General features: G+C 42.4%; 1 protein-coding gene across 1 annotated transcript; it reads left to right on the forward strand.

Moving 5' to 3' along the window:
- The first annotated feature begins 2035 nt into the window (after positions 1-2035).
- TADA1 (transcriptional adaptor 1) lies at positions 2036-21539 on the forward strand. Its single transcript, XM_037506572.2, has 8 exons — positions 2036-2294; positions 9729-9820; positions 10091-10156; positions 14378-14475; positions 15826-16035; positions 17321-17472; positions 19670-19832; positions 20246-21539. Exons 1-8 carry the CDS (start codon positions 2221-2223, stop codon positions 20396-20398), a joined length of 1008 nt encoding a protein of 335 aa, XP_037362469.1. The 5' UTR covers positions 2036-2220; the 3' UTR covers positions 20399-21539.
- Positions 21540-22702: the final 1163 nt, after the last annotated feature.

Consider the following 22702-nt stretch of genomic DNA (forward strand, 5'->3'; position numbering starts at 1 on the left):
GAGCGCCAGTTCCATCCCCGGCCACCAGGAGAGGGTCCCACATGGTGCACAGACCTCTCCTGACGGGCCCACTGCTCCCCTGAGCAGTGTACGTCGTCACTCTGCCTGTTCTACTCTCGGCTCTGGCCCTGGTGAATTCTCTCACCCTCCTGAGCCTCTGACTGTACCCAGTGCTTGTATAAATAAATAAATAAATAAATATCTTTAAAAAATAAATAAATCTTAAAGAAAACCAAAACAACTTGTCATTTGGTAAGGTTAAAGTAAATAATTCTAAATCTTTTAGTTACAGCAATATTTGTACAATACATAGAAAAACTATCAAATAGCTTCCGAGAATTATGTGCAAGTGGTTTATAAAATGTAAGGAACTCTACAAATTTAGACTGATCTAGTTTCTTAAAATCTATGTTTTGAATTACCCTATAGTAATTTTCATTTCCCCAACTACAGACTAGTTTGAAATTTAGTTGGATAGTGGGAAGAAACAGAATAAGTTTCCTTCATTTATAGCATCCATATATTTTTTTCATTTCATATACAATATCTTTCCCTAATAAATATAATCATGTACAAATACAATACAAGAAAGTCTCCCTCTCCCTCTCAAAAAAGTTTGTTTTCATTGATGATTTACTTATATTTATGAGAAAGTCAGTTAGGGAAGTTACCTGGGAAGCCATAGCAGACACAGATATGTTCTGCTTTCTCCAATAAGAATTTAGGAATAAGGAGATTTCCTAACACATGCCCTCATAGAGGTTTACATGTAAATATCTTTTTCAAAGGTAACCTCCATTCAGCCTTCAGAGTTCCTATTATGAAATCAACCTTTTGCAAAGAAAGACATATATTGGCATGGCAGATTTTTGCTCCTACAGCTCCAATAATAAACATTCCTTTCATAAAAATTCTGTTTGTGGAACTCTATCCTGAATAGCCCTAAATGAGGTAAAATACATAAAGCCTATTACAGAATTCCTTTTAATAGAGAAAAAATAGAAAAAGTCTAACAATCAGAAAACAAGGTATGTACACTCTGGGGGACAATAGTTAATATGCTGTCATTAAAATTGTGATTACAAAAATTATGATTATAAAGACTGTCATTTCAGAGGAAAATACTAACATCAAGTTTGAAAAAATACACACGAAATGTTCAAATGAACAAAGAATATGGTCATACATTATGGGAAGGGGGAGCATGGAAGAGAAATCTCTGTTAAAAATTTGTCTGCAGGTGCGAACACTTTCTTTTCTCTTTATCCTTCCGTGTATCTTTCACAATTACTTCTCTCACTCGCCAAATATTGATTGACAGCCCTCTATGAATTCTACATACTGGGGCATACAGAAGTGCATAAAACACACACCCATAGGAAATTTTTGGTAGGTAGTAGGAGGCAGCCCATCAAGATAAATCAATAGGGCCTCCCTGGTAGCTCAAGGTGTTAAGACGCTATGAAGCTACCCGCAGCCACTGCAGCACAAGTTCCATCCCCGGCCAGGGAGCTACCCACATGGCACAGCCGACCTCTCCTGACTCACCCGCTGCTCCCCTCAGCAGTGTATTTCAGTAGATCTGCCTGTTCTGTTCCCCACTCTGTGGTGAATCCTCCCACATCCCCCCCGCCCCCCACCTCTGGCCTGTACTCCAGTTCTTGTATGCATAAGTAAAAATTACAATATATACTTTAAAAATTACAATATATACTTTAAAAAAAAGATAAATCAATGATATGGCATAGTAAATAATTTGTACTGGGCGACACACAAGGCATGGAAAGGGTCTAAAATTGGTACTACATTTATTGATACTTTTTGATTTACAGGGGAAAGGTGTTCTTCCTGGTAAAGGGCCGAATTCGCGGCTTGTCCCTCGGGTGAGGACGCCACAGCGCCGGGCCTGCAGGTGACACAGCAGCGGCGCGGGCGGGCAGGTTGCGGCCGCGCGCGGAAGGACTGGGCGAGGCGCATCACGTGACCCGAGGGGCGCGGGGGCGGGGGGCGAGGACTGAGAAAATACCGAATTTAGCTCCGCACTTTCTCCTCCGAAAGGCGGGCGGAGCCGAAAACCAAACAAACGTCTTCCGACCGACTGGGGGCGGGGCAGCCAGGAGCTGATTAATCCTCCGGAGCGGAGGCCTTGGGCCTAGTTGGTTTTTCGGTTCTCGGCGCGTTCGCCGCGCAGTCTGCGGTCGGGCCGAGGCGTGGCGCGCAATGGCGACCTTTGTGAGCGAGCTGGAGGCGGCGAAGAAGAACTTGAGCGAGGCCCTGGGGGACAACGTGAAACAGTAAGAGCGGTCTGGGCGCAGCCTTCGGGCCTCCGCGCGGGTACTCTCCGGCCCCGGGCTGCCGACCCGCCTCCGAGACGCCTCTTTCGCCCCGGGGCCTGCGCAGCCTCAAGTCCGGGCCTCGGGGTTTTCGGTCCCGGGCCTGGCGGGCAGCCTCGACTTCCCACGCCGGGGTGGGGGCCGGAGTTCCCTGGACCAGGACGGGACAGGTGCCCGGGACGCTGCCTACTGCGCGCCCTAAGGCCTGTTGAGGGGCGCAGGCCCCGGCGCGGGAGTCGGGAGGTGTTAGGCCGATCCCGGGTCGTATGAACCCGGAGCCCTAGTCGTTGGTCGGAGCCGGCACCACACAGGGCGATGCGCCCCAGGAGGGCTTCCTGGAGGCGGAGGCTTCTTGGCTTGGTGTAGTAAAGGCACTGTGGTTGAGCGTGGACACCAATTTCGGAACGCAGACCGGACACTGCTAAGGTTATAGTGATGTACCAGTAGCTGTTTATTTATGGAACATCTTTTAAGCAGTCTGTATGTACTGTCTCATCTAATACTCACAACAGAGATGTGAGGTATAGTTATTATTATTCCATTGGATAGATGAGAAGACTGAGGCTAGAGAGGTAAAGTAACTCTTCGGGGCCTCCCTGGTGGGGCAAGAGGTTAAGCACCACACAGTGAAGCAATTTGCAGCCTCTGCAGCACGAGTTCGAGCCCCAGCCAGGGAGCTACCCACATGGCGCAGCAGACCTCTCCTGTCTCGCCCGTTGCTCCCCTCAGCAGTGTATTCAGTAGATCTGCCTGTTCTGCTCCCCACTCTGTCTCTGGTGAATCGTCTCACCCCCTCACATCTCTGGCCTGTACTCTAGCTATTGTATGCATAAATAAATATTTAAAAAAAAAAAAAGTAACTCTTCAGAAGACACAGCGGGATTGGGATTCCTCGTTTCTGATTCCTGGATCTGATGCCTTACAGAACGTGGCCCCCAGTCAGATCTTCAGCCACTGTGTGTAGTGGAGGACCAGGTACTCAGTCAAGTCATGCTAAATCAATTGAAGCCTGTTGTCTTAGAAGGAATCTCTGGGATACAAGGGCGAATTTGGAATTTTCAAAGCATTGTTATTACAGTTTTGTTTTTCCAGAGTCTAGGAAGCACGTTTTAAACATTGGAAAGTATAACTCCTGTGTTGGTGGCGGCTTCTGTGATAGTCTACCCATTTTCGTTATCTCATAGATGCTCATTTTCAAATGATGATGCCAGAGTAAGGTGTTTGGTGAATATTGCGGTTTTTCTCAACGACTCTGTTCTCATCTTTCTCTTACGTGGTTTACTATGACCAGCTTGGAGTTACTTAGCTTGGATATCTTACGTGATTTTTCAAGTTTTTACTTGTGAATTTTTTTAAAAAAGATTTATTTATGTATATAAGAATGGGGGTACAGGCCAGAAGTGTGGGAGGGTACAGGCCAAAGGAGTCACCAGCAACAGAGTGGGGAGCAGAACAAGCAGACTGACTGAAATACACTGCTGAGGGGAGCAGAAGATGAGAGAGAAGAGGTCTGTTGCCCCATGTGGATTGCTTCCTAGCCAGGGATCGAACTCGTGCTGCAATGGTTGTGGATAGCTTCATAGGTTGCACCTTAACCCCTTGCACCACCAGGGAGGTCCCTTCCTTGTGAATTTTTGAGGTGGCAGAGTTCTCTCCCTTCATCCTAACAGGAGCTGCAGAATTCCTGTTTAAGATTTCCTGAAGCATTTAATTCTTAAACATAGAATTCTTAAAGATTATTTTAATATTACGAATATTAATAAATTGAACATTACTTTGGGCATGGTTTTAATTTTTGTAAGCATTTGTTTACTCCAAAGATAAAATGTTCTGCCTAAAGTTATCTTCTAATATTCATATTTACTGTCGGTTACTTCTTTGTTTACTTGATTAAAAAATCCTCAATCAGGGCCTCCCCGGTGGCGCAGCGGTTGAGAGCTGGGTTGCGAAGCTGCCCTCGGCCTCTGCAGCGCCGGTTCGATACCCGGCTGCTCCCCGGCCACCGGAGGAGGGTCCCACATGGCGCGCAGACCTCTCCTGCTGCCCGCTGCTCCCCTCAGCAGTGTACTTCGGTTCTTCTGCCTGCTCTGCTCTCCGCTCTGGCTCTGGTGAATTCTCTCACCCTCCCGCGCTTCTGACTGTACCAGTGCATGTATAAACAAAACAAACAAACAAACAAATAAATAAATAAAACGTGCCTCTATTAAAAAAAAATTTAAAAAAAAATCCTCAATCATTTAAATAGGTAAAATGACAATTTTCACCTTCATTAGAGTGTGTGACTTTTATAATACCTGCTGTTAAAATTAAAAATTTTCTTTTGCACAACAGACTTCATTTTTTCCATCTAGGATGCTTACAAATGCTTGAAAGTGAATGTTTCCAAACTAAATAAATCTGAAGCACCTGACTATGTGTGTAATTGATAGATGAGCAGCATTGGTGACCTCCCATCCCACCGCCATCACGCAGGTTCACTGTTACCAGACAGGTTGAAGTTAGTATTTTTTCTTTAGTGTGTAAATGAAAACACTGCCTATCAGATGCTGGTCAAATACAGATGGTAAAGCTTAATTTGGTGCATCTGCACTGCTCACAATACCATCAAAATATGCCCTTCTGTCAAAAACAGTTCCCTGGTACTGTATTGTTTTTATTTGCTTTTTTTCTGTCCTCATTGCCTTTTCCATTTACATTCCTTAAAAGTGCCTCATTGAGCAGTTTGTAATATCACTTAACTATCTCCCATATTTTCCATGAGTAGTTTGCATTGGCTGTACTACCTCACCAATTAAATTAAATGTAGACCTGGATAGTAGGTAAAACATGCAAGGTGTATAAGGCACTAGAATGTCGGTTGTTTTCGATTTTTCCAATGGTCCAGATGTCCTTTATGTGAGGTTTTGTGCTCACATCAGGTTCTACAGAGACATGGGCTTTGCTACCTGACATGCTTTGTTTGGTGCCCAATAGTGTATTGTGTTCAAACAGGTGCTCTATTTTTTTGAAGATAATAGCTTCTTTTCTTTTCTTTTTTTTTTTTTAACAGATTTATTTATTTATTTATTTATTTATTTATACAAGCACTGGGTACAGTCAGAAGTGCGGGAGGGTGAGAGAATTCACCAGAGCCAGAGCAGGGAGCAGAACAGACAGACTGACGAAATACACTGCTGAGGGGAGCAGCAGGTGGCAGGAGAGGTCTGCGCGCCATGTGGGACCCTCGCCGGTGGCCGGGGATCGAACCAGCACTGCAGAGGCTGCGGGCAGCTTCGCAACCCAGCGCTCAATCGCTGCGCCACCGGGGAGGCCTTCTATTTTATTTTTTGATGACTTGGTCATAGGTTATTTCATTTCTTTGGGTATCTCCAGCTTTCTAATCTGGTCTGTTTATTCTTGCCACCCATCACCCTCCCTAACTTTGGGGGAGGGGGGAGGCAGGGGAGAATTGTCATTTGTTTGCAGGCATAGAGCAGCAAATTAACACAAGGACCAGAATTGGAGAGCAAGTCTGGCCTAATTCTTGATAGTGGCTTAGGGCTTTTTAGGCTAGAAAGTTTGTCATTGGAGAAGAGAGTGCCTTGTCAGTTCCCTGGTAGAGCCTTGTCTTAGTTTTAGAGCAGGTACACTCCAAATACGGATATTTGCATGCTTCTTGTAGAACAGTGATGCTGTCTTTTAATTGATGAAGTTTCTCTTGTTACTGTCCTCTTGTTGGATAGAATGGAACAGGAAAAGACTTGTTTTTCTGAGGAGCTTCATTTCATTTCAGAATCGTTCCTGTCCTTAAAAAAAAAAAAAGCCTTTAAGTGTTCACTCTTGGAAAGTTACTATTGACTGATGACTGTGTTAGTATCAAGTGAAAAGTGGCCCCAACCCTAGAGCTCAACATGTGTTTCTGCTTAACGCCTTTAAAGCAAAAAAAAAAAAAAAAAAAAAAAAAAGGCATGGCATCCAACGACATAAATACCCAATCAATTAAATATAGAGATACATACTAAGAGAATTTGAAATAATCGACGTACAGGAGACTATGTCTTGTTATAAAAAGTCAGGGTGAGCATTAAAGCACCTCATTTAGGAACCTCAGATGAGCAAGAGAGAATAGTTAAAAGTGAATTGAAAGTGATTGTAACACCTGTACTGGGTAATTTTTAATCTTGTTTCATGAACAAGGCACATCTTCCTTAAACATTGAAACAAAGAGTATGGAAATGAAAAATATATTTTACTCCTATTTCTAAAATTGTTAAGGTATACAAAATTGAATTTTTTCAATCAGTTAACTGGTAATTTTTATTTTTAGTAGCTGGTTTTTACTTTAAAAACCACTAAGTTTCTCATATCCATGGTTATTTTCTTTGTGGTGTGGTGTTTTAGAAACTAATTATTCCAATCAGATTAAAATTAGAAAGAGGTCACCTAGAATCAGTGTTAATGACCACCTGTAAAAAATACTTATTTAGGGCCTCCCCGGTGGCGCAGTGGTTGAGCGCTGGGTTGCGAAGCTGCCTGCAGCCTCTGCGGCGCCAGTTCGATCCCCGGCTGCTCCCCAGCCACCGAAGGAGGGTCCCACATGGCGCGCAGACCTCTCCTGCCGCCCGCTGCTCCCCTCAGCAGTGTACTTCGGTCCTTCTGCCTGCTCTGCTCCCCGCTCTGGCTCTGGTGAATTCTCTCACCCTCCTGCGCTTCTGACTGTACCCAGTGCATGTATAAACAAAACAAACAAACAAATAAAATAAATAAATAAAACATGCCTCTATTTAAAAAAAAAAAAAAAAAAAAATACTTATTTAAAAAACAAAATTTAAATGTAGATATCTGGAGAGTAGTCTTTTAGAGAAGCTGTTACAATGAAGAAGAAAAAATAAAGTTGTGGCTTTGCTGATGGACTGAGTCCCTGTAGGGTAGGGTAAAAGGTATCAGGCTTTTCTGCCCTCCCGCCATCAGGATAGATGAGGGAACCCTGTGATCCTGAATGCATGCCTGATGGCGGCCACCTGAAGTTGGTACACCTGGGCTGAGAGACTGGACTTTTAAGGGCAGCGTCATGGGGATGCCAGCAGCAGCAGAAGCTGAAAGAGAAGCCGAGAAAGAAGTAGCAGAAGCCAAGAGAGAAGCAGAGAACGCCGGAGAGCCCAGATAGAGTGAAGACTTGCTGGGGGCTGGGAGGCCTGCCAGCCTCCCAGCCCCCCAGCCAGCACCCCTGCCTGCCATATGCCTGGTGAACCCCAATAAAAGACCTGCAAAACCACTGAGGACTCTGACTCCTCCTTTACCCGGTCTGCATGGGATCAGAAAACCTGCACTGTGCCCATGTCCGGCCTTTACAATTGGCGTAAGTCGGCAAGATCCATGCAGACGGGTATTGGAGCCCTCCGAAGATCTGGAAGGGACTAAGGAGTAAGTGTTTGCCTGTGACGACGCTGGAGGCGCCATGGCAGTATAGAAGATGGATACGTCCACGAGCTACAGGATGAGACCTGGCGTGAAGGAGACGCCCGAAAGGACCAGCCAACGACACCAGAAAGGACCAGCCAATGCCACCGGATAGGACCAGCCAACGACACCGGAAAGGACCAGCCAATGACCCCTGAGGCAGCAGGCCGTTGCTGAAGCAGGGAGAGGCCAATGGACTTGGACTGATAGACTGATGAACTGATGATCTTGGACTGACAATCCCGCCAAAAGGCGGAGGACCTTGGCAGGTTATGTTTTTTTTTTTGAGAATCTGGGGGTGACCAGTGGGCCTTGATGGCCAAAAGCAGCCTGTGCATGCCCAGCAGCCAGGTGGAGGAGAAAAGCCAACTAAGGCAGCAAAAGCTGGTACTGATGCTAAGTTGAGAAGCCCTAAGTGGCTGTTAAGCAGCCTGGGTATGCTGAAGAACTGTGAGTCTCGTAAAATCACCTGTGGGTGATGCCCTGCTCATTCTTGAGTGAGGGTGAGGAGCTGAGGAAATTGTCCTTGGGGGACAGGTGGGGAACGTGGCTTGGGGTGGAGCCCAAGCCGAATGCAGAGTTTGGATCCCCGACCCATGTGCTCGTGCAGTGGGTTGGCTTGAGTGCAGGGGTCTGCAAGTCGCATGGGTGGCTGTGAAGGCCGAGTGTTGGAGCGACTGCAGACAGAAACCCTGAGGGTTGGCGATTACCCCCAACAGAATAAAATTGCCAATCCCAGAGCTAGTGCATCCTGGGGGTGGATGCTTTGTATGCCTTGTAGCCGAGACTACAGCCAGAGATGGCCAGGAAGCCTGACGGCTCCTGGTGTGATATAGTAGATGCCGTGAGTGATTCCCCTCCCTCGTATGAGCAGTGCCTTCGGCAGCAGATTTGGTGGCTTATCTGCTGGTACCAATATTGTCTTTTGCACTAGGTTGGTGCCCTGCCTGGACTTATTTGTGTTCTGTTGTATTTTGTTATATTGTATTTTGTTATATTTGATGTATTTGCTTTTGTGGGCCATGGCTGCATTGTTTGTTTGCTTAGAAAATTGTATACATATGTATAGACTGTATGGCAGAAAACCCTGAGGGGGTGGACTGTAGGGTAAAGAAAATAACAGGCTTTTCTGCCCTTCCGCCATCAGGATAGATGATGGATCCTTGTCCTGAATGCATGCCTGATGGCGGGAACCTGGAATAGGGTGTGGGCATAGATAGATGGGATTCAGCTGAGTTAAGACTGTGCTTTTAAGGGCGGCGTCACGGGGGGACGCCAGCAGCCCCAGCCAGCAGCAGCAGAACCTGAAGGAGAAGCCGAAGCAGAAGCAGAGAACGCCAGAGAGCCCAGATAGAGTAAAGACTTGCTGGGGGCTGGGAGGCCTGCCAGCCTCCCAGCCCCGCAGCCAGCACCCCTGCCTGCCATATGCCTGGTGAACCCCAATAAAAGACCTGCAAAACCACTGAGGACTCTGACTCCTCCTATACCCGGTCTGCATGGGATCAGAAAACCTGCACTGTGCCCAGTCCTGCCCTTACACTAGGTATATTAGTTTGCTGGGGCTGCCATAGCAGATACCACAGACAGGATGACTTAAACAATCTTCTCAATGTCCAGGAGGCTAGAAACCTGAGGTCAAGGTGTCAGCAGGCTTGTCCCCTGGGCATGTAACTACCATTGTGTCCATGTGCGTGCAAGTGTCTATTCTAATCTCTTACAAGGACAGTAGTCACATTGGATTAGGACCTATGTTCATTAAAGTGCCTTTTTAGATTTCCTGTCTTCAAATTGTTACATTCTGAGGTATTGGGAGTTACAGCTTCAACATAAGAATTTTGGGGAGCCACAGCTCAACCCATGACACTAGGGAATGCAAAACCTTCCCTGGGAATTGGAGTGGGTAAGGTGAACTTGGAAAAGAAGCAAAACGTTTCTTAATTCTTTCCACCCTTGCAGATATTGGGCTAACTTAAAGTTGTGGTTCAAACAGAAGATCAGCAAAGAAGAGTTTGACCTTGAAGCTCATCGACTTCTCACACAGGATAATGGTATAACAGTTAATTGGGATGGAGGGTATACAGGGAATATGGTGATGGACTATGGGTGCTTTGATGTTGGGAGAACTACAGTGACCGCACCTGAGGGAGAAATCAAATATGTCCAAAAATTTACAATGATATAAGAAAAAAAATTAATTAAATTTAAAAAATTAATTTAAAAATTCATTGTAAAGAATGGCAGGATGGGGGTATGCAGAATCCTTAAAAGCTAGTTTCAAATAGTTTGTATTTGACTTGTGATAATCTTCCTTTTTTCAGTCCATTCTCACAACGATTTCCTTCTGGCTATTCTCACTCGCTGTCAGATTTTGGTGTCTACACCAGGTAAGGGAATGGAAATACTTCCAGCAAAGCTGTGGGGCACTAGACTTGACCTTCCTTAAACAGACACGTCTGTTATTTGCAAAAGAAATGTGTTCTTTGAAATGCTCAGAAGAAAAAAATTACTATGTAGGTATAGAGTCTTTTATAGCGCCTTACAAAAGCAAGTGATTTTCCTGTACTTACATTGACTTTTGTTCTTTACTCCTTACTCACCTGGATTTCAGATTACTAAAGGGAATTAAGGAAAAAGGTGGGCAATCTAGATGACGAAGCTGAGGAGAACGTATGGAAGGCAGCTGGTGTGGGGGTTCCATAGATAGAGGAAAGGTGAAGTATATGGAGAGTAAACCACAATATTCGTGGGGAACCTGGACTTCCACTCATATTCTTAAGTAAGATATGAGAGCTGGAAGGTTAGAGCTTCAGCACATGACTTTGGCAGATTATTGGTGGAGAACAAACTGCAGACAGCAGATTGCTGGGGAGGTGGTTAGAAGATAAATCTGTTACTTCAACCCAAGAAGGTGTGGATACAAATACTGACCTCTTTGCCCCTAATTCTCGGGAACTTTGCTGGTATAAGTCACCTCTTTCACCTGTCTTCTATTTTAACCAACTAGTACATTGAAAATTTGCCTCATGATAAAATCCATCCTGGGCTCTTGTTAATTACTTGTATTCGTAGATAACTCTTGCAACTCTTGCTGTACATTAAGTAGAATTTTGTTTTTAAAGGGTGTATAGTGATTCTGATGATCTTATATACCTAGAAATGGCTAGTGTTTTGTGTCATCTCTCTCTCTGCTAAGATCTCCTAAAGTCTAATTTCTCTACATTCAACTCTTTGGTGTGAAAAGTAGTGGACAGTGAGTATTTATTTACGGAGCTTGGAAATGGTGGGTAGTGACTGCTTCCCACAGCTTCCTGTGACCTTCACTGCAGTCTCACATTCTGTCAGATTTCTGATGTTCTAGTTAATTCTAGTGGCAGTTGACTTTAGCCCATATTATAATATCATAAAGATAATCCACTTACTTCTTATAGCAGGAGTGCCACACATCCAAAAGATAAAGTGGAATGGTCAGAAATAAAAAAACCTCAAGAAACTTGGATTCAAATTTAGGTTTTGCTACTAGCTTAGGAATACAGGTAATTATTGGATGTTCTTAGCTTTCACATTTAAAAATAGATACAGTAGTATTTCTCCCCTACGGGCTTATGAAACAGCAGATGAATGTGCTTTTAAAAGCAAAAAAGCCAAACTAAATACAAAGTGGTATTAGTAAGTATAAGTGACTAATTTTAATTAAATAATGACATTTGATATTACTGAATGTTGGTTATTGGCATTTTAAACTAAATTAAGAAATATTTGGAATTGAGAGTATTTCTCCATCAGACACCCAAAATATATTTCTTCAAAATGAAATTCATGTTTGTTGGCAATAAAGAGATGATTCCTATTGAACGTAAAATATACAAGTATGACTCTTTGTACTTACAATAAAAACTTTTTTTTCCAAGCTAAGCAGAAAAGATGATGTTAATATTATTTACTGAGCAACTGTAATGTGTTAGATACTTAATGTGCATTATCTTAAGTCCTTAAATCCTTATGTTAAATCAGCAACTCTTCAAGGTGGGTATTAGCTTTTTTTTTTTTAGAGATTGGGATACAAACTTCAGAGAAGAGAAAACAAAACAAAAACTTAACCTGAGGCCTATTCCATGTCTAAGTTGTTGATCAAGACCCAACTAATTGCCATGGTAAAGCCCTCTTATTTGTCAGGTCAGCCTTCACCATACTGTGCCTCCTCCCCCTAAGCATTTGGCTGCATCTGATGTTCAGGACTACGTATCAGGAATAAATTTCTTTGGGCACACCTGTAAGATTTGTTGACCTCATCAGATACTGTGCCACAGACCATCAGTGTGATAGAAAAGAGCACCTTGACTTCTCATTTTTGTTTTGTTTTTGTTTTTTAACTGAGAAACTTGACGTATTTTTTTTGCCCAAAGTTTTAAGAAACTAGTCCTTCAGAGTCTTTCTGCGACTGGAAAGTTGGAGAGATCCCCCCCAGTCTGAGGATGTTGTATCTGGTTCCCCATCCGTTCTTCCCTCCCTTAAAGCCCCCCCCCCAAAAAAAAAGAAAAAGCCCAGTCCAAAAATATCAAAATGAAAATAATGGTTTGTTAGGATGATAGGTGAATTTTTTTCCTGAAAAAAAAATTTTTGGAGTTTTTTTTTTTTAAGTATACTCAATGAACTTTGCTTTTTTTTTTTTTTTTTTAAGATTTATTTTTATACAAGAGCCGGGGTATAGGCCAGAGGTGGGGGAAGGCAAGAGGATTCACCAGAGACAGAGTGGGGAGCAGAACAGGCAGATGACTGAAATACACTGCTGAGGGGAGCAGCAGGCGCGACAGGAAAGGTCTAATGCACCATGTGGAAATCTCCCCGGCTGGCCAAGAATCGAACCCGCGGAGCAGAGGCTGCAGACAGCTTCACAGCACTGCACTCCACCTGCTGCGTCATCAGGGTGGCTCTACTCAATGAGCTTTTATTACTTGGATTTTTTTAACATTAAGCTATATATGTTTATGGCTAAAAAAAAAAATACGAAAGATCTCAATGAAACACTTTCCACTCCTAGATCTGTTTCTAAAGGCAACTACTTATGTTCTTTGTTCTTTTCATGGGACCTCAATTAGCCACTCATCACATGCTTAAATTTCTTTCTGGATGTACTTAATGACTTTAGACATCTGTCTTTGCTGTCTTCTTGCTCTGTTTTTTATTTCCTCAGTTCCTACAGCCTTTCCAATACATTCTTTAATTCAGCAATTTTTATAACATCTTGTTTTATGGCTACTTATCTTCTCAAATTTCTGAGGATACCAGTTAGAAGTTATTCAGAGTCCTTTTGCATTGCCTGAAAATTTGTATCTCTAGGACGTCTATTTTTGCGTTTATGTAGCTTGGTTTTTCTTATGTTAGAGAACACTGTCAAGTGTCTGATGATTCATATGTAAGAAGGAATCATAAAATTGCCTGGAGATTCTGCTTTAGAGTGAGTTAATGGGAATCTGGCTGTTAAACTGGGGTTCCTCGAACACCAGCATGCTCCAGCAGAAAGCTACGTGCCAACATTCATACCAGATGCTTTAGTAAATCTGACATTCTGTTCTTTTTTAAAAAATTATTTATGCATACAAGAGCTGGGGTACAGGCCAGAGGTATGGGAGGTAAGAGGATTCACCAGAGACAGTGGGGAACAGAACAGTTAATGGACTGAAATACACTTTTGAGGGGAGCAGCGGGCGAGACAGAAGAGGTCTGCTGCGCCATCTGGGTAGCTCCCTGGCCATCTTGAACTCATCTGCAGAGGCTGCAGGTAGCTTCACAGTGCTGTGCTTATCCCCTTGTGCCACAAGGGTGGCCCATAATCTCCATGCTTTGGGTAAGAGTGAGCAGGGCTAGCTTTATGGGTTTAGTGCTCTACTGTGTTTGTCTTGAAACTCTTAACCTCTGAACAGGGAACCCTGAATTTTTTGTTTGTTTTTTACTAAGTCCTGGGAATTGAGGGGAAAGAGTTTGTATGGATAACTTTTGAATATAGACCTTCCATTTATCTTGTTACTAGCTTTACTGATTCCTCCTGCTTTCCATTGACTCACTTTCTCCAAATCCAAATTCTTTGTGGATTTGTACCAGGGAGGTTGACTTGGTTTTACTCCATTTGCCCACTTTGCCTTTCCTGGGTTATGTTCCATGTCTACTTTTCCAGGCTTCCTTTTATCCATTCTTTAAAATTCAATGAGCTTTCATCCTGTCTGCCACTCATTTGTTTTTTTTTATCTGTTGTGGATCCATGACATTTACTTTCCTCCACTTTCATTTTTATTAGGGTCTCAGAAAAGAGGAAGTTGATATATACATACATATATTCAAGTTTACCTTCTTGAAATAGAAAATTCTGTTCAATTTTACAGTACTAACAATAAATAATACCCATTAAACACTAAAAATATATAAAGCAAATTTGTTTCCCCCCAAATAATTTTGGTTACAGGTAGAAAAAAATGTGATATGAAAAATCTCTAGAGAAGTAGTAAGATTTAAATTGAATCATTTATCACTTAAGCCCCAAATGAAAACAAACTTAGGAGTTATTACTTATCATCATTTTCACTTACAGTTGTTATTTTTCTGTCTCATAGAGGGTGCTGGATCTTTGCCCTGGGCAGGAGGTTCGGCAGCCAAACCTGGAAAACCTAAGGGAAAGAAAAAACTTTCTTCTGTTCGTCAGAAATTTGATGTAGGTTGTTCTTCAATAGATCTTAGTAGCAACTGATTTAAGTACTGGATTGATAGAACTGGCTTTAGTTTTTTAATGAACAGTAAAGCATTGGTAGTTGAGTTGGAAGGAAAAGGGAGAGAGAGCATGATTTGGGGCAAAAGGTCTGACTGTATTTGACGTTGGAGAGGGTTTCAAGGATTTTGAGTCTCGGGTGTCTGAATTTTTGTAATCCGTTTGTTACTGCATACAAACTAATTTGTTTAGTACCTAAGACTTTTTCAATAATCCAAAAACTATAGTTGTGTTCTTTCTCCTCTTAAATGTTTTCCTGGAGTGAATGATTTTTCTCAGATTGAAGACTTCTTCCAAGGGTTTCTGATAGGGGCCTGGTAATGCTCACCTAGCACCTGAGCCTTCTTGGCATCAGCAGAAACATCACAAAGGCATCCAGCTTTAAAATTTGTAAGCATTTTAGAATAACTTGCTTTTCTCCAGTTTATATCTGGGGAACAAAGTTTTCCAAAAGTATTCTTTAATAGGTTTGACTGGTTGCTGGAAGCTTTATTGATTAACAACAAACATTTGTTTATTTCCACCCTTGCTCTATGTTTTTATGTCAGTAATATGCAATGTAGAGAGGCATGCTTGGTTTTAAAAACCATTTTTGATATAAAATCCAATTTTATATTTGGAAAGTAGAAAAGCAATAAGTGTTGCTTTCATAATACATACTCCAACCAGAGTCAAGCCATATTTACTACAAAATCTTGTGTGTTGAGTTTTAGCTCAACTACTGGGAGGATTTAGGCGTGGAAAAACACTGAGAAAAACTATTTTAAATAATTAGTATGACTATGTCTTGGAAAAGCTTCTATGTTGAGGATTGTAAGTAGATGATGATAACTAAATAGTCAGACTACATAGCATTATTTGGAGTACTAGTTATTATATCTGTATGTTGGTTAGCTAGACTTTTTAGAGTTTAATTAAAAGTTAATTATGTATTAATACTTTGAGATCCTGCTTCCTTATGAGGATATTTAAAATGCTCTGACTTGTTTGAAAATAGTTTCATATCTTCTTCTCCCTAATTGTTTTTAGTACCTACCCATATATTCTGTGATGACCAAGGTATTAATTGAATAGAATAAAATGCAGTGCATACTACCATTATTCCCCTTAATTCATGTCTTCATTACCATGTGATGGGTGTGGATCTGGTTATTTGTACTTTTTTTTTTTTTTTAAACCCCTGTGGTATAGTTGTGGTGACATTTGTGGGATGGCGAGTCCAATACATTGGTTTCTCTTGTTTTGTTGTTACTTGTCACTGTAATGAATGATTTTGAAAAGTTTTCTTACCCATAGCATAGATTCCAGCCTCAAAATCCCCTCTCGGGAGCCCAGCAGTTTGTGGCAAAGGATCCCCAAGAGGATGAGGACTTGAGACTTTGTTCCCACACAATGATGCTTCCCACCCGGGGTCAGCTTGAAGGGAGAATGATAGTGACTGCTTACGAGCACGGGCTGGACAACGTCGCCGAGGAGGCTGTCTCAGCTGTTGTCTATGCGGTGGAGGTTGGTGTGCTGGTGGCAGACACTGTTTTGCACATTGAATGTGACCCTCTTATGTGTTTTGTGGAAAGTTGGTCTCGCGAGCAGAGTACCATGCTATCAGTCCGCTCTCACAGAAATGCCATCACTGAAATTGTTTTCTTCTGGGGGAAGAAAATTACCACAACCCAAACAGCTGCCTTCAGTTAACAGACTAAGCTTTTCAGAAAGGTTGCTTATAACGTAACACTCCTTCTTTATCTGATGTTTAACTTGTCAACAAGGAAACCATCTTAAGGAAAGAAAAGAGCTTGGGAATCCTAAAGATTAAAATCACTTGTTTTTGCCGTGGGATGGCATCTGAAGAACATTAGACCAGGAATCTGGATGACAGGGGTACTTGTCTCAGCACATGCTTTCATTCTTCTTCATGTAGTTACTTGACATAGTACACTTTGGGGTCTGGAGTGCACAGGTCCTGTCAGGTGATGTTGGGTAATTTCTTTTTAATTCTCTGGGCCTATGTTTCCTCACCTGTGTCTCAGAGATTGTAACCGTCTCATGAAGTTACAGATACTGATTTAATTCTGTGTGCAAATTATAAACTATGCCATGAAGTTCTGACATGAGATGACCTTATTGGTAAAATTGAAACCCCATGCCCATTCCTGGCTCCCCGTTAATAACAGTAGCCAATGCTAGTTCTCTTTTTTTTTTTCACGTTGTCCAGACCCCTCCTTTGTTCTTGGCTTTTGAAAAGGTGAAGGGAAATTAAATGCCCAATTTTTTGTTCATTTCCTGTGTATCTGTTGTTTAAGTTGCTTTTGAGAGAGCCAAGAATTTTTGAGGGAGATGCAAGAATTTTAGTATACTATTAGGCACTATAACCTAAATCTCAGATCTTGAATTTTTTGGCCAATTTTTTTTTGGGGGGGGCCCATTTTTAAAACAACTTTCACTATAGTTTGCCTCTTTTAAAATACATGGCTATGTACTTTTTTTCTTAAAGCTAGCTGAAAGTCATTTGAGAAAGAGAGGGGCCAATTTAGAGATAAAAACACTTCTTTAATTAATTTCATGTGAGCAAGCCCCTCTAAATAGAACTAAACAAAAACAAGCATGTCTCCCTTACCCTGTCCCCACCAACTGGTGGCCTGCGGCTCTTCAGTACGCATGAGTTTGCTTCCAGCACGTGCTAACCTGTCTGCATCTCCATTCACTAATGCCAACAGACCTTTTTCTGGCTAATGGAAAACTTATGATTTGCTTTTAAAGAGTTCATACTATTTTTCCTCTCTTGTTTTTACAGAGTCACCTTAAAGATATATTGACATCAGTTGTGTCAAGAAGGAAGGCGTATCGGTTACGAGATGGTCATTTTAAATATGCCTTTGGCAGCAATGTCACCCCTCAGCCGTATCTGAAGAACAGTGTAGTAGCTTACAACAACTTAATAGAAAGGTATGTGAAGATCCTTGCCACTGGACGTCATCCTCCAGTGCATTACAGGACACTGATGTAATGGACCTCTGCTAAATAATTGGCTATTGTGTTTCTGTATGTAAAGTCCCTTTGAGAACAGTGTCTTATTTTAATGTCTTACATGATAGCTAGTGGATTATTTTGCTACTCTTCATATCAGAAGAGAAGTTGTAGTTTGGCAGCTGCTGGTGGTTTAATGTGAGCTTGCCCCACTCTTGAGGTAGAAAGGAGTAGTTCCCTGGGGCAGTGATCCCAGGGCTCCTGTGGTGGTAGAAGTGGGGCCACTTAGTCAGAAGTGTGGACTCTGATTGTCGGATGAGGTAGAAAGAAGAGGTTCCTCATCTGGCTTTTGTAGTCGTCACTCGAGAGGGAGGCCTGTGCCCAGGGCTCATCACATTATCTTGGCACCCTGTGCTGCAGATCTGGCCTCTCAGCTCCCACCTCTGGAATTCTCTGTCCTCCTTCCACTGAGGGCTCCCAGGACCTCTGTAAGATCTGGATGCGTTCCTTTATGAGATGACCTAGACTACCTTCATCCATGTGTTAATCTGTCTCTGTCCCTCCACCTCGTGCTCTACCCCCACCCCCAAAAATATTTAGTTTATTTTCAGCCTTTGAGAAAGAAAAGACAATAATTTGCCTCTTGGTAACTAAAATAACTGAGTTTCTCTGAGTGTACTTGATTACCTGGTTAATTAGGGAAAGAGGTAAAGTGATAACAAGAAAATAGAAAAGTTCAAAGCAAAGAGTGATTGGGAGGGCTGGCAGAGTGCTGAAAAGTAGCAGGCAGAGGAGGTAGGAGATGAGATAATAAAGGTTCGGTGGGGAGGCAGAGGTGAGAGTTGTGCAGAGTAAAAGCATGACAGCACATGCTGAGCATTGTACCCCAGTGTCTGTCTCGTGATACTGAGGACTGGGACTCAACTCACGGGCCCATTTTTAAGAACACCAACTTAAATTGGGTCCACTGTTTAGGTTGTCACGTGTGAAGATTTAATTTCTAAATTTCACATGGGCATATTTGTTTGGGATTACTTGTTCTCATTTACAAAGCATTCTTGTCTAGAGAGAGCAAAGAAAGTGGCTCCTTATAGTGGGTGAATGCCAGGAGCGAGCATCCGACCCTGCCCAACCCCAGAGCCACCCTCTGCCTTGCTGGCCAGTCCTGGGAGCACTTCTGCCTCACTGTTGGCTGCTTGTTTCTTCAACAGGGCTCCTTTGTCTACTGCCCAAATCCACACTCATGCGCCACTGTGCTTTCCTCCGAGTTACCTCACTGTTGTTGTGCCTCCTGTGTGTGTTCTTCATAACTGTGTAGGTTATATCCTCCTATAGTGTGATGCAAAACTTATGCCTGACTGGCCAGCTGATGGATTCTATTTCGGGAAATGGGCGAGATCAGATGAATTTTCTCCACCCCCCATTTGCACGTTGCTTCTCTGTTCCTGTGTTTTTTCTTGCTTGTTATTTTCGGCCCTGTATCTTTTTTTTTTTCCTTTTTTCTTTTTTTTTAAAGATTTATTTATTTATTTATTTATTTATTTATACAAGCACTGGGTACAGTCAGAAGCATGGGAGGGTGAGAGAATTCACCAGAGCCAGAGCGGGGAGCAGAGCAGGCAGAAGGACCGAAGCACACTGCTGAGGGGAGCAGCGGGCGGCAGGAGAGGTCTGCGCGCCATGCGGGACCCTCCTCTGGTGGCCGGGGAGCAGCCGGGGATCGAACCGGCCCTGCAGAGGCTGCGGGCAGCTTCGCAACCCAGCGCTCAACCGCTGCGCCACCGGGGAGGACCTCGGCCCTGTGTCTCTAACACGGTTTAACTTCCTCTCCAAGTCAGTTGTTTTCAGTTTTATTTTCCTTTAATTAGGTGTGCCATCACCTTCTTCCCCAACACCCCTCCCCCAACTGAAAGATCTTTCAAGGGCGGGAAACCATTCCATCCTGAAGTTAGTAAATATTTTAACATTTTGGAGGGAGAAAGCTAAGTGTAGGTGCGCTACTTTATGTTTCCAGCCTGATAGCTCGGCTAACACGTATTCACTAACTAAGAAGTAAGTGGGTTTCTAATTTGTTTGAAGATATTTTTAATAAGATGTATTCTGATGGCCCCTTCCTACTCTGGTCGTTCAGTTGTGCCTATCTTCATTACTGGGAATATTTCTGAATGTCTTCCAGCCCTCCAGCCTTTTCTGCTCCGTGTGCTGGTCAGAATCCAGCCTCTCACCCGCCCCCTGACGATGCTGAGCAGCAGGCTGCGCTCCTGCTGGCATGCTCTGGAGACACTCTACCTGCATCTCTGCCTCCGGTGAACATGTACGACCTTTTTGAAGCTTTGCAGGTAACTCTTGGCTCTTTAAGGTTTACCTTGGTTTTTGGACAGATTCAGAGTTTCTTCAAGTCTATAAAGACATTCACTAGCTCTTCATTCTCCTGCCTTTTAGTTCTTCAGTTTTTGTTACTCACACCATTAATACTAGACTTGTTCAAATCCTGGGCCCAGGAGTCCTTCCTAATTTATCCCTTATCCCCCATCTCTTCAGTGAAAGAAAGAAAAGGCTCTTGTTCCCTTCTTCCTACTTCATTACCTGGTTCTTTTCTTGTTACCTGGTTTGGTATTCCTTGATTCTGTCTTAAAGTTTATGAGCTTATTTGTCCTTTTGTGAGTGGTGTTGTTGATGAAAACCTTACTTTTGTGTGTTGGAAAAATAAGTGTATTGAAGTCTAATTGGAAAGATTCTGTTTTAACCCCAGGTGCACAGAGAAGTCATCCCCACACACACTGTGTATGCCCTCAACATTGAAAGGATCATAACGAAACTCTGGCATCCAAACCATGAGGAGCTGCAACAAGACCGAGTTCACCGCCAGCGCCTGGCAGCCAGGGAGGGCCTTCTGCTCTGCTGAATCAGGATTTGAATGGGGGACCCTTGCAAAATTCACTGATAATTGAGAATTGAATGCTTTTTGGGGTGCACATTTCAAGACTGAAGTGTGTAGTGTAAATATAAACTTCCTATGGAAATATGACATTGAGTACATTTTGTGTTGCTACTGTGAAGCCATTAATGTAAATCCAGCTTTCATAATGACCCATATCTCTCTATGTGTATATTTCCAATTCTGGGAGTCGGCACCTCTGATAGAATTCTGTGTCTGGAATGGAGATATTTAGGCATCAGCGGCTTATTAGCCCATGGTCTGCATGTGAGATAGATGACACCCTCCACAAAGAAGCCATTATAATTAGCCCCCATGGTCAGCAGGACTTCTGTGTCTTCAGTGACATCACATGGTCTGTGTCTGGCAAGTCTAAAAATTCTCCTGAGCAAGCCGTGTTCTTGCATTTTGGTTTAACCTACAGTATTAAGAATCAGATACCTCCTTTAGTGACCAGTTCAATTTCTGACATAAAAGTAGCTCCTAACGTCATCACAACTCCATAGAAAATAAGACTTTGGAATGCTGTGCTATTAGACAAAATAAAGTCCTTTCTTTGCATTAAAAACCAAAATCAAAGCCAACAAAATAGTCTTTCCATAGCTTGTTTCTTTTATAGTTATGGTGCCCAGACTTTGATTGGTTGAGCTATTATTCTCAGAGTGTCTTTTAAGAAATCCTTTAAACATTGGATTTATACTTGGTTATTTCCATATTGCTATTAAATTCCAGTTTCTGTTCTTAGAAATGATAAAGTGAACTTACATTTGGCAGTGTTTCTAATAGCGAGGTTGGTTTTTTACTTTTCACTCGAGAGATACTATTGGTAGATGTCTTAGAAGGAACAAAAGGATTAGTGTAGATCAAAGTACAGATGTATAGGTGTGTATGTGGCCCAGTGTCTACATTTGTTTTGGTTTTGTACTTTGAATGTGACAAATAAACTTTTTGGGTGAAGACTTTGTTTGATTCTTCATTCAATATTTCTTAAACATAAGAAATATTGCCTCCTACAGAAATATGAAAAGCCTTGCTTCACGAGATCTTAGCAAAGACTTCAAAAGCATGCACTAGATGAGAAAGATGAAAAAGCAGGTTCCAATTAAGGTATGTCTTTTTTTTTTTCCTTTTTGATACATAGATGAAGACTAAAAAGTAAGCAGCTTAGTTTTACTTCTTGGCACAAATGTGAAAGGCCCTTTAAAGTTTTAGATAATACCCAAGGATTTTTAGGACTTAAAAACCACTATCTTAATGAAGGTAGTGGTTTGGTTTTAGACTACCCATACCCATCTACCTACCTGGGTCTTAATAGTGCTAGGTGTGTTAAATTTCCTGAGTTCTATAGCTGGAAAGGCAGCCAGCAGCAATTGCAATGTCCTGCCTTCCATCACAATAGCATCCATGGAAGTCTATATATCAGAGGGAATGTCAACCAGAAAAATATGCCTCACAACTCTCCAGGACCTGACCTAAATCCCTATGGTGTCCTACTTTGTGGCCATAAAGAGGACTCCTGGCTCTTAAGGAGGCTCTTCAGGTCTGCTGTTCATGCCAGTCTTCCTCAGTCATTTCACAAAAGTGGAAAGATGGGGTTGAAGGCACGGCATGAAGGTAGAAAATTTAAAAAGGATTTTTCAAGAGAACAACTGAAAGAGATTTGAACACCTCTCTTCAAAGACAGGCTCCAACTTGGCACCTCTGCTAACTGGAATCCTGAGTGCAATCTCCATAATTAGGCTTTCAAGAAATCATGATAGCACATACCAAGTATCATTTAGAAAAATAACAATTGCAATCAAAAAGCTGTGAGAAACTGTATTTGAGAGAATATGTAGTATTTTACTAATTGTCTTTTAACTATAGGTATATCCCTGCCAAACATTTGTCGCACAACTTACCTTCTTTACCAACACCCCGAGCGCTGCTAGCACATATGCTTGCCACCTTTGTCGCTGCTGTCACAGGCTCAACACAAAAAATTTCAGTTTTATTCCCCATTGCCTGAAGTGATTGGAATACTCCTGATTGGGTTCAGTTATCTCCTAAAGGATCATATGTCAAACAATTGGCCACAAAGGCCAATGCGCCCTCACATTCTTGACTCTTCGGAGAACTCCATGCTAGAGTAAGGGTAAGGAAGCTAGGTCTTAGGAGTTAGACTTACATTGTTCGGTATTCGATGTCTCACAAGTAGAAATGTCTAGATTATACTTGGGAGAGTAGACAACTATTTAATTATCAGGACTAATTCACAAGCCAAGCGTGAAA

Source organism: Talpa occidentalis, unplaced genomic scaffold (assembly GCF_014898055.3).
Source record: "Talpa occidentalis isolate TD23 unplaced genomic scaffold, MPIMG_talOcc4v2.1 talOcc4.12, whole genome shotgun sequence".
Classification (NCBI taxonomy): Eukaryota; Metazoa; Chordata; class Mammalia; order Eulipotyphla; family Talpidae; genus Talpa; species Talpa occidentalis.